Source organism: Musca autumnalis, unplaced genomic scaffold (assembly GCF_047663935.1).
Source record: "Musca autumnalis isolate F117 unplaced genomic scaffold, ASM4766393v1 scaffold_1, whole genome shotgun sequence".
NCBI lineage: Eukaryota > Metazoa > Arthropoda > Insecta > Diptera > Muscidae > Musca > Musca autumnalis.
In genome coordinates, this window is record NW_027411644.1 from 71,438,054 (window position 1) to 71,451,323 (window position 13,270).

Consider the following 13,270-nt stretch of genomic DNA (forward strand, 5'->3'; position numbering starts at 1 on the left):
TTAGACCAGCGGAGATAAATATTGCCGTCTCTTAATTCGATGACTCTAAAGCGCCTGGTCTCGATGGAATTCCCAACTACGTTCTAAAAGAGATTATAAGTTGCTGTGGAGAACAAATGCTTAAATTACTGAACTCCTGCTTAGAATATGGATCCTTTCCATCGTTATGGAAAAGGCAAACACTAGTCCTTTTGCCCAAAAACGGCAAGCCCTTGGAAAATCCCTCATCATACCGCCCGCTATGTATGATAGATACATGCGGAAAACTCCCTGAGAGCATTATCCGCGACAGACTTGGAGAGTACATAGAACGTGCAAAGGGCTTATCTGAAAGCCAATTTGGTTTCAGAAATAAAAGATCTACGATCGATGCAATAAAAATGGTAACAGATATCGCACAATCCCACGGCAGCGGGTTCTTACGTACCGGATTGACCCGAAACCAAACGTGTTTCGGCCAGCGGCTGCTAACCCAGCATTATATGCTGCTACAACAACAACAGATATCGCAAGGGAAGCAATAAATGGCCAAAGCTGGAAAAAAGAGTATTGTGTTGTCATAACACTAGATGTTAAAAATGCCTTTAACACAGCTAACTGGGAGAATATTCTAAACGCTCTGAGACGGTTAAACCTCCCGGCATATCTTGTGGCTATACACCAGGACTACTTCCGCAACAGAATACTAATATACCAAACTGAGGAGGGTTTAAAAGAATACCGAATATCAGGAGGAGTACCACAAGGATCTGTTCTTGGACCTCTTCTGTGGAACGTGATGTATGATGGTGTCTTAAAGCTAAAACTCCCAGAGAAAGCAAATATTATTGGATTTGCAGATGATATTGCGCTAGTTATAGTTGCAAAAACAACCGAAGAAGCAAAAAATTTCTCAGAAGTCAGCATACAGTTGGTTAAATCGAGGCTGTGTTCACAAGGCCTAGCATTAGCCGATCAAAAAACGGAAGCTGTATTAATTACAAGCCGCAGAACTGTAGAAAGGATAAATATTCAAATCGGAGAATGTACAATCACAACAGCGGAAAGCCTGAAATACCTCGGCGTTATTATAGACAATCGTCTATCTTTTAAGGAGCATTTGAATTACGTAAAGGCGAAAGCCGGAAACACTTGTAAAGCGCTGTGCCGTATAATGCCAAACACAAGAGGTCCGAGATATCTAAAGAGAAAAATTCTGGCAGGAGTTACCAAAAATATTATTCTTTATGCAGCACCAATATGGGCGAAATCCTTGAGGTATGCCACTTATTACGAAAATATTGGTACAGTATACAGACTGGCAGCACTACGTGTATGCTGTGCATATAGGACTGTTTCTGACGATGCAGCCTATGTTATCGCAGCTATGATTCCCATAGATATTCTTGCAAGAGAATCGGAATACGTATACAACTCAAGAAGCTCACAGGAAACAGATAATGAATCCGACGTCGCAAGAAGACGTAGCATTACCGAATGGCAAAGTAGGTGGTCAGCATCTACAAAAGGCAGATGGACGTATTCTCTGATAAGATGGAGATCTAAACTTCTATCTCACCCAATTTCTCTCCGGACATGGTTGTTTCAGGTCCTATTTATACCGTTTTGGACTTGACTGGTCCCCTGATTGTCCCTGCTGCGTGGAACATGTAGAAAACCCATACCACGTTTTCTTTCTGGGAGTATGTATGTGAGTACGTAAAGACAATAATATTGGAATTACGGAGGCAAGACGATATTCGAAGAAGAATAACAAATAGAAGTGTTCTATAGAACATTCCCCCCTGCGACGAAATGCCTGTACGGCGGTACCGCAGGGATGGTGGATCAGAGTAAAGGGGTTATTTTAGCGTGTTAAAGTCTCGCACACTTGGCAAAATCATAAACCCCGACAAAAAAAAAAAAAAAAAAAAAAAAAAGCGTGAATGGTGCTTCTATGGACCCTTTCTCAAAGAAAGGGTGCTTCTATAGACCCTTTCTCAAAGAAAGGGTGCTTCTATAGACCCTTTCTCAAAGAAAGGGTGCTTCTATAGACCCTTTCTCAAAGAAAGTGTGCTTCTATAGACCCTTTCTCAAAGAAAGGGTGCTTCTATAGACCCTTTCTCAAAGAAAGGGTGCTTCTATAGACCCTTTCTCAAAGAAAGGGTGCTTCTATAGACCCTTTCTCAAAGAAAGGGTGCCTCTATAGATCCTTTCTCAAAGAAAGTGTGCTTCTATAGACCCTTTCTCAAAGAAAGGGTGCTTCTATAGACCCTTTCTCAAAGAAAGGGTGCTTCTATAGACCCTTTCTCAAAGAAAGGGTGCCTCTATATACCTTCGCTGAAAAAGGGTGCCTCTATATACCTTTTCTGAAAGAAAGGCCGCTTTTATAGACCCTTTCTCAAAGAAAGGCCGCTTTTATAGACCCTTTCTCAAAGAAAGGCCGCTTTTATAGACCCTTTCTCAAAGAAAGGCCGCTTTTATAGACCCTTTCTCAAAGAAAGGCCGCTTTTATAGATCCTTGTAGCGAAACACAATTTATTAAAAAATAATTAAAATCATTTATTTGAAAGACGAACGTCGTAGATGAAAAATATTTTTAGAATGAAAAATGTATGTATACAAAATTCAAAATATCCATAGACAAAAGTCTAAGGCTTCTTAGTTTCAATTAAAAATACAAATTTAAATTTTTCAAAGTGTGGGAAAACCCCTACAACACTCCCCCCTGAATTTAATCTAAGTTTATAAATACAGCAAATCAAATTAAATTTTAATATTATAGAACTTATTCGGTAAATACTGCCTTAAGCCTATTTATGGAAACGTTTTGCAATTTGTCGTTTATCCTGACTTGGAAATATTTCGGAGTTCTTTTAGAGACTTCATAAGGGCCGGTGTATTTCTGTCCTAATGATTTGGTTTTTGCATCAACTGTAATCCAAACATGAGTGCATGTTGAGAGGTCCTTGCTTATAAAAGGTTTTTTGTTAGAATGCATTGATGTTGGAATTGGCTGCAAATCTGACATGGATTTCCGAAGAGTGGTTATAAGCGAACTTGGATCTTCAAACTGTGGAACTGTGAAGAAATCTCCGGGTATTTTTAAGGATTGACCATAGACCAGTTCTGCCACCGATGCTTTCAAATCTTCTTTGTAACTAGCACGTATTCCGAGAAGCACTGGATAAAGTGATACTGTCCATTGATTGTTTTCAGAACATCGTAGACCCGCTTTTAATGTCCTGTGGAATCTCTCCAGTAAACCGTTACTTTGTGGATGATAAGATGTTGAGAATCGATGTTGTATACCGAGTGATGTTGTTAATTGTTTCATAAGACTAGATAAAAATTGGCTTCCTCTATCTGATATTAAAGCATTCGGACAACCAAATCTACATATCCATCCATTCCAAAACGTTTTGCAAATCGTTTCTGCCCTAATGTCAGGGATCGGAAATGCTTCTGGCCATCGGGTAAAACGATCAATACACGTTAACAAGTATGTATTACCCTCAGACGGCGGTAATGGTCCAACTATGTCTATGTGTACCTCTGAAAAACGGCTGCTTTCAATTGGGATATTCATAGTTGGACTCGAAGTATGCCTGCCAATTTTATTGCGTTGACATGCCAAACATCTTCGAACCATATTTCCAACATCTTTATTCATGAACGGCCAGAAAAAAACGTTGTGAAATCATTTTTCTTGTTGTCCGAATTCCACCATGAGACAGATTATGTACTGCATTAAAAACATCTTTTCTGAAAGAAGACGGAATATAAGGTCGTATAGTTCCTTGAGAAACATCACAATATATTTGATAATTCCCCTGTGGAAAATTTAGCAACTTAATTGAATATGATCCATCCTTCTTAAGTAACTCCTTTAGTTCAATGTCTTGCTGCTGTTGTTGACACAATTTGCTATAATTAATTCCATTCACATTGATTTCTTCCACTCTTGAAAGAGAATCTGCTACTATATTTTCTTTCCCAGCGATGTGATTTATATCTGTGGAAAACTGCGCTATATAATCTAGATGGCGGCATTAACGAGGTGAAGCCTTGTCCAAGTTTTGATGGAATGCATAAATGAGAGGCTTATGATCCGTGAATATTTTAAATGGTCTTCCTTCAAGGAAATGTCGAAAATACTTTATTGCGGAATATATAGCTAATAATTCTCGATCATAAGTACTATACATCTTTTGAGCTGCATTAAATTTTTTTGAGAAAAATCCCAATGGTTGCCATGAATCGTTAACATTTTGTTCCAGCACAGCACCCATTCCAAAAGAACTCGCATCGACTTTAAGGCATATTGATGCGTTCGGCAAGGGAAAAGACAGAGTAGTAGCGTCAGCTAGCTCCTGCTTACATTTTATGAAGGCTTCCCGCGTTTCATCAGTCCATGGAACAGGACGCATATCTTTCTTTTTAGCACCGATTAATAAATTATTCAGAGGTGCCTGAGTTTCGGCTCCTTTTGGTAAAAACTTTCGATAAAAATTGATAAGTGCCAAAAATTGACGAAGTGAATGGATTGTAGTTGGTTCATTATAACTCATAATTGCCTCAACTTTCTTCTTCATTGGACTGACGCCTTGAGATGATATAGTATGGCCTAAAAAATCAATTTTGTTCACACCAAGTTCACATTTACCGGCATTGATTATGATGCCGTACTTCTTAAAACGATCCAGCAGTTGTTTAATATGTTCCAAGTGTTCTTCTTCAGATTTCGAGAAAACAAGCACATCGTCTAGATATACTACGACGAAATCCAAGCCTCTTACAACATCATCCATAAAACGCTGGAAAGTCTGTGCCGCGTTACATAACCCGAAAGGCATTCTTAGAAATTCGAATAGACCAAACGGAGTTATGACTGCAGTTTTTGGAATGTCTGCTTCGTTCACAGGTATCTGGTAATAAGCCTTCATCAAATCAAATTTTGAAAATACCTTAGAACCAGATAATGACATGGAAAAATCGTTGAGGTATGGTATAGGGTAGCTATCCGGAACAGTCATTTTGTTGAGTGCCCTATAGTCCCCACATGGACGCCAAGAACCATCCGATTTGCGCACCATATGTAAAGGGTTGGACCAATTGCTATCACTGGAACGAATAATACCTTTTTTCATAAGATATTGGAACTCTTCCTTTGCAGCCGCTAATTTCTCAGGATCTAACCTTCGAGGCCTTGCTTTTACTGGGTTTCCATTAGTAGTAATTCGATGTACCACTTGATGGTTGTTTTCAATTTTGCTAAGATTTTGCGAAAGTAATTCAGGATACTGTTTTAAGACGGCATGGTATTTGCTTTCATCTGTAACCATTTTTATTTGAATTTTGGAACAAGTGGTGGTGGAAAGTGGCGAATTCAAAAAAGTGTTTCCATCGACTAAACATTTTCTTTGGAGATCTGGCAATAAATGAAAAAATTTTAAAAAATCTGCACCAATTATTGGTTTTGGTACATCGGCCAAAATGAATACCCATTTAAATTCTCTTCTTAACCCCAAATCTAAAACAATAAGTTTCTCACCAAACGTTGAAATAGGAGTATTGTTAGCAGCGTATAAAACTAGCTTTGAAGGATTTTTTGAGAATTTACATGGAAAAATTGAAATGTCAGCTCCAGAATCAATCAAATATTGAATTTTAGTACGGCGTTCAGTAATAAATAAACGACTATTATCTCTACCATCGCTGAGAGACGCCGAACTATCACACGATGGCTGTACTAGCTTTTTGATGATTGAAATTTACATGGTTGTACACATTTTGATGCTTTATCAGCAAAACGCCAATGATACCAACACAAACCCGAATCCTTACGGCTTCTAGATTTAGAACGAGATCGTTGGACTTGTACATTGCGGTTCGGCTGGTGTTGACGAGAACGTCTTTCGAGTGCATCAATGCGTTGAATAATCTGGTCCAACTTACCAACTAGGCCCGATGAATCTTGATTAGTTTTATTATTTGAAAAAATTTCCGAAATTGTGGTTGAAGCTGAAAATTGCTCGCAAATTTTGTCCGCTATACCAGCTAGATTATCTAAGTCTGCGGTATCAGTTACAGCAAGAATGCATTTAACATTTTCTGGAAGACGATCCATAAACAAAGTACGCATCATTTCATTGCTTACCCTGGTGCCGGCAAGAGATTTCATCCTATGTAAAAGATGTGAAGGCTTTTAGTCGCCTAATTCCAAACCGCTCAGCAATTTCTTCAACTGCGACTCATCTGATTCAGCGAAATGCTTGATTATTCTTGCTTTCATCGCAGCATATCTTCCTGTTGCCGGTGGATTTACCACGATATCCTTCAATACAAACAAAATTGATGGGTCCAGATTGCTAAGCAAATATTCATATTTGGTAGAATCTTGCGTAATTCCGTTTAAATTGAAGCTGGATTCCACTTGTAAAAACCAAATTTCTGGCTCCTCACGCCAAAATGGAGGCAGTTTTGCAATTCGTGCAGCAAAAATTTGCGTTGAATTCGTGGCTGGAGCATTCTCACGATGTGAATCTCCAACTAAATGTGTATCACCTCCTGATAGCGATGGGCGAACGTTTTCTTGCGTCATTTCAGTTATCGGGGTCACCAAATTGTAGCGAAACACAATTTATTAAAAAATAATTAAAATCATTTATTTGAAAGACGAACGTCGTAGATGAAAAATATTTTTAGAATGAAAAATGTATGTATACAAAATTCAAAATATCCATAGACAAAAGTCTAAGGCTTCTTAGTTTCAATTAAAAATACAAATTTAAAGTTTTCAAAGTGTGGGAAAACCCCTACAATCCTTTCTCAAAGAAAGGCCGCTTTTATAGACCCTTTCTCAAAGAAAGGCCGCTTTTATAGACCCTTTCTCAAAGAAAGGGTGCTTTTGTGGACCATTTCTGAAAGAAATGGGGCTTCTATAGACCCTTTCACAAAAAAGGGGGCTTCTATAGATCCTTTCTGAAAGAAAGGGTGCTTTTATAAACCCTTTCTGAAAGAAATGCTGCTTCTATAGACCCTTTCTGAAAGAAATTGTGCTTTTATAGACCCTTTCTCAAAGAAAGGGTGCTTCTATAGAATCTTTTCTGAAAGAAAGGGTACTTCTATGGAACCTTTTCTGAAAGAAAGGGCGTTTCTATAGACTCTCTGTGAAGGATAGGGCGCTTCTATAGACCCTTTCTGAAAGGAAGGGTGTTTCTATAGACGCTTTGTGACGAAAGGGTGATCCCATCTAAATAATTTTCATATTTGTATCCACAAGTTATCCATGATGATGTGTATGAGTATGCATTATCCACGTCCTATAAAACCATAATCCCACTCGTCTTTTGTTTTATTCTCATTCCGCATTACGCAATATCTTTTTATAATACAGTCAGTTGACTACATAATTCTATGTAATATTATTAATTGCGGTTAATTTATTTTAATCTGCAAACATTAATGCAATCTTTTACGCAGTTGGACTATCTACCAATTACTTCACAAGTTCCCAGCTCAATTTATAGAAATAGAAAAAAACAATGGCACAGGTTTCGATTGTATGCAAAACCACAGAATCACTTTCTTTAGACTTTAGACTCAACTTGGCCAATGGTAAGTAAGGTCATTATAGGATGGAACAGAGACAGCGATAAATCCATTGCGTTTATTGGCGGCGAAAAAAATATTTGTTTATGATACGGCTTGACAATTAAGACTGAACGTTTTTGTTTTGTTCATGGATGTTGGATATCTTTAAACATTTATGGACTCTATGAGATCTTTTGTGTGTTCAATTATAAAAGGTGTTGCATTTTATATAATTGAGTGGGCCATGGCTGAAGCCAAGAATATTGTCATTAAATTTCATGGGTGTGTACAGAAAAGGTGCCGAAATTAGCATTGATCATTTATTTATTTTTTTCCATTTCGGATAGCACAATTTGAGATATCATCCACCACTTTAAAATCGACGTTTCTAAATGTCCGTCAGATATACTTTTGAAAAATCCAGATTTATTTTTCGAGTAGATCAAAAACCTTTCTCTAAGTAATTTTCCAATTTCAGCTTCGAACACCGTTTACATCAAAATCTAACCCAAGTTGTACAGCATTTGTCTAAATTTACGTCTTTCCAATATCACTTTATATGGCAAAAAGAAATAAGTGTCAGTTGGTATTTTAATACACATTTCCTGTCATAATGCCAGATTGCCGTTTGTTGCTTGGTTGATTGTTTAGCTATCTCTCCCCATATCCATACATCATCTCTTCCCATATCCCCATACATCATCATTTCATACACTTTGTGCTTACTTTTCTCATTTCTATACGACAACGCTGAATATTTTCTCCAATTATTTCAACTTAAATTTTAATTTCTTCAACTTTACTGTGTTGTGTCTTTTACTCGCCAACTCTTCGTCGCATTTTTTGCGCCTTTGGACTCCAAAATTGAATTGAATGAAATGAAACCACCACCATAGTCTTCATCAACCTCCTCATGCTTTCTTTTGTCTTCCTCTTTTTTGCAGGCGATCTTGAAAAGTCATTGGCTGAATGCATTGTCGACAGCGAATTGGAGACAGAATGTAAAGTGGTGCGGCGTCTTAAATTAATTTTAGACAAGGAAATACAAGAGATCTCAACACTGAAACGTAACGTGTCACGTACATTACAAGAATATGCATCGTTAACGAGAAGCTATGAGGTAAGTTTTCAGATGAATAACATTTTTTTTGCGATTGTTTTTGGGGTGTTTTGTAATTTCATTTTTTTTTTGTCAATGGATTATCTGAGATTATATAAGAAAGAAGAGATATATAATAAGAGTCATCGGTAGTGTATGGGAATAGCTATTGGTCGTCAATAAGAAGAATTATTCGTATTCTATTAGAAGACCTTCTATAAAAAGATCTATGGGTCTTTTATGGGAAAGTTACCATACCCTAACATGTTGGATAAATAAAATGGTAAAAAGCAAAATTATAAATTCAAATGTCGGGAATATAAAAATTAGGAAAACAGACAACCCCAGGTTGGAGTGCTCTCACCGTTGCTGTGGCTACTCGTAATAAAAAATATTTTGACGGAACTGGATGATCAAGGTATCAAAGTTGTTGCGATTGCGGACGACGTAGTGCTACTGATTTCCGGTAAGTTCCCGTCTACTATTTCGGAGCTTATGCAAGGAGTCTTATCGACGCTGTCGCGTTGGACCAAGGCTAACGGCCTTGCAGTTAATCCAACAAAGACAGAACTGGTAATGTTCACTAGGAAGCGTAAGCTCGGCGTTTTTGTTCCGCCAACACTGGATGGAGTGCAGCTTCAGCTCTCGCCCGAAGCAAAATACCTTGGTACAATTCTGGACTGTTAATTACGATGGAAAAGGAATGCTGAGGAGAGGGCGAAGAGAGGGTTAATTGCACTTTATTCATGCAAGAATTCTATTGGGAAAAGTTGGGGGCTAAACCCATCGATTATACAATGGTTGTATAACACCGTGGTGAGACCCATCTTATCCTATGGATCTCTTGTCTGGTGACACTCTTGTCTGGTGACATTCAGCTAAGTAGACAGGTGCAAAAAGCAGCCTCGATTCTTATAACTGGGGCCGCTAGGAACACACTCCAAGCTGCTCTGAACACAATGCTGAACTTAAGGCCTCTGGGCCTAAGCATTAACTGTCAGGCAACTCGTAGTGCCCTAAGGCTGCATGAACAGAATCTCTGGCGCGATTGTGCCTATAAGCACGGATGTATCCTGAATGAGTCAGGTATCAATGTGAACCAACGTGTAAAACTAAGCGACTATATATCACCAGTCCTGAGATTTGACGATATAGAGACGACTGGAACCGCAGTAACCGCCCTCTGGATGCTCTGGCTTTTTATACAGATGGAAGAAGGTACTGGGGCTGGCGTCTACTGTGAAAGGTTAGGTCTTGAGTACACTTGTTAGACAGCAACTGCAGTGTATTCCAGGCTGAAATCTTCGAGATTTGGAAGGCAGCGGAACTGATAAAAAGTCTGGATGTAGAAATCTTTGAACCGGTTGTTGTTGTTGTAACAGTGTTTGTTATTATGTTTGTATGCTCGTTTTTCTGTTCAATCTGGCTCTGGGTCTATCTCCACTTCCAGTAAAGTGGCTGCTTCGATGGGATGTAACCGCAGATCCACTGGAGTTAGATGAGTAGGTTTGGCTGGGCAGTTGAAAAGGTGTTTTGTACCGGTGACTATCATCTTTGTGGATAGTCAAGCGGCTCTTAAAGCCATCAAATCCTGTAGCATCAAGTCTGAGGTCGTCCTTAAGTGTAGAACAGCTTTGGAAACGCTAACTAACAGCTATCGAGTATGCTGGGTACGAGGACACTGCGATTTTATGGGTAATGAAAAAGCAGACGAGTTAGCTAGACGAGGATCGCAGTCTACAAATCTAGCAATCACTGACTCCATCAAACCACCCATTTGTCATTTTTTCCGAAATATTGAGACGTTCTCTGACGAATGAGTCAGTGAATTATGGCATAATGAGACCAAGATCAAGATCCATCTAACCAGCACTGTCAGCCAAAAGAACGAACCTGTTGAACCTGAGTAAAGCTGAAGTTAGAGTAATGACGGGAGTTATTACTGGACACTGCTATATCAGGGCCTTTACCATCAAATGAGTCTGAATATTTTTCTATCGCAATGCGCTTCGCGGACCACACTAGTACCACAGACCGACCTATTGCTTTATGTGTGGTCAACAAGGTTTCTTTATTTGCATCCCGGCTAGGGACTTGAAGGGGCGGAATACATTGGGGAACTCTCTGTTTCACTCTATAGGGCTTTGACTTTTTATTCCAGAATTTCACTTACGACTGGCGTCCACACATATAATTGATTATCCAACGATTCAAGCTAGGCCGGAGGGATGTCTGCTCGATGTCAGCGTGGATTTCTTGACAGTATCAAAGGCTTTTGATAAGTCAAGAGCCACCATCACACGGCTTGCTTTGGTTGAGTCCTAACTAATATCTATGGAGGTGGCGTGCAGCACTGTTGCCGTGCTGTGCTGCCTACGGAAACCATGTTAATGATCGGCAACGGGATAACTATTTTTCATCCTGGGGAGGTCAAGGGTATTTGCTACGAGCGACAAAAGCTAAATTAGTCCGTATGATTCACCTTTGCTGGCAGCCTCTTCTGGTTTTGGTAGCTGGACCTTTCTACTCATTTTATAGACTTTGGGCACAATGTGGGTGGCTAGCGAAAGGTGAGAACTTTGGTGAGATAATCGACTCCAGACATATCCAACTGTTTCGGCATTACCATGGAGATTTTACAAGGGCCCATCGATTTGGATTATTTAGCGTTCCTGATGGCAGTCGCAACATCATCCATTTTAAATTGTGTTGGTTCATCCTTGGCAGAGAGATTTCTAATGGGACGTAATACTCTTTTCTTCGCTTTGTCACTCTCGGGGTGCACTACAAATTGCGAATAAAATAACTTGCGCACTTCTTCGGATCGAAGAGTTCTAATGGGACGTAATACTCTTCTCTACGCCTTGTCACTCTTGGGGTGCACTACAAACTTCGAATAAAATAACTTGCGCACTTCATCGGATCAGTCAGTGTAACATCGCCAAAAGTGACTGATGATTTTCCTTCCTTCTTTCTAGGGTTCGGGAGTGGATTTACCGTTGCCCACAATTCACTTATTTCGGTTCCAATGTTGCAACTCCTTAGATGATTTAACTACTTGTTCCGTTTATGCTCACCGATCAACCTGTTAACTTCCAGTGCCATTTCCCTAACTCTGGGGTCACTGGGATTGGCTTAACCAAACCTATAACACCCATTTGCTAGTCACGTCACCTCTGCTGGGAACCTTGGTCTCACTTCGGGTATTCGACCAGCAGGTGTATGGCGAGCAGCTGCAGCAGTGATGATGTCTCGCAACGTCCTTTCTGCTAACCGAACACCAGACGGTTATGACCTTCATATAACCTAGAGTGCAGCTATTTATCATCGGGATATATACGTTAAACAACTCTACATCGGCACTTCCACATCTAATTGCTACCGCCATACATGCCATGTCCGGTCGTTAAAGCGATGCTCAAGCGAGATAAGTCCGTATTGAACAGACTGGTTCAATAGGAAAGGTAGTCCCACTCCAATTCTGGTGCGATACTTTCTCAGTACGTTCTAATCATCACAACGCTGTAAGCAGTAGTTGTTGTTAAGTTTTGACTTCGACCGACCCATAAAAGGCGCTATTTCCTCAATCTAGCCTCGGTGTCCATTGTAATTAAATTGCAAAATGGAACCCGTCTCGGTACGGACCAAAAATATGGAGTAGGCATTCCGGGGCATATCTTTCCTTTACCGACAGTATTCTAAAAAATATGAAATAATTACCACAGATAGTGTTTTTTATGCAGATTCCAACGCTGTAAATTTTTGTTGGGGAAATGTATACTTCCCGAGATATGGGCCTCTGAAGTTCCAAAAAATCTCTTGTTAAAGGTCGGCTACTTAGAAAAAAAAAATAATTTAAAAGAATATTTTGTTCCCGTTCCTGAGATTGGCTCCTGTCCATAGGAGAAAGTCTCAAATTCCCGGCCGAAGGCCGGCTATTATAAGAAACTTACGATTTTTGAAAAAAAATTGCAAACTGTCGGTAAAAGAAATTTGTTCCCATTCCGGTATATCCTGCTCCCAACACAGAAAAACGATACAAATTGAAACATGTGTACACTGTGGGTCAATCCGGTATCGAAGAACCCGCCGCGGTGGGATTGAAGGTCTGCAATCTGACCGGCAGATTATTTTCTTTGGGTGTAAATGTTGTGCGTGCAAACTGTGTAAATATTTGATTTTATTTGTTGTTTTCAAAATAATTGATTTTAGGGCAATCAACCCTCAATCCTGGTGTAGGTTGGTTTCTTTGGCAGAGGCTTGATACGTAAAGATTTCTATAAAGATTAATTTTTTTGTTCTCAAGCTATGAAATGCCTCATCACGAAACAAACAATTTATTTATGCTTTTGCCCCATTGTTGCATTTTCTATAGTTAATTGTTGTGCTTGTTGTATTTGTTGGTTTAATTGAATTATCTTGTTTGTTATTGTTATTGCTGTGTTGTTGCTGTCGCCTTCTTCTTTAAGAATGTGTCATTTTCAATTTTTATTACCTTCCCTTGGCTTCTCTCGCCTCGTTGTCGTTTTTTTTTCTTGCTGCGGCTTAAACAAATTTATAAACGTGATATTGTCATAAAATGCTATTAGAATTTTT

At 39.2% G+C, this 13,270-nt stretch overlaps 1 protein-coding gene across 1 annotated transcript in view; it reads left to right on the forward strand.

Moving 5' to 3' along the window:
- Window positions 1-13,270, forward strand: part of RhoGAP92B (Rho GTPase activating protein at 92B) — a 55,291-nt gene that overhangs the window by 12,830 nt on the left and 29,191 nt on the right. The window contains exon 3 of the mRNA XM_073980898.1: window positions 8,520-8,695. Within this exon, the coding sequence (XP_073836999.1) occupies window positions 8,520-8,695 (176 nt within the window). The remainder of the gene's footprint in view (window positions 1-8,519; window positions 8,696-13,270) is intronic.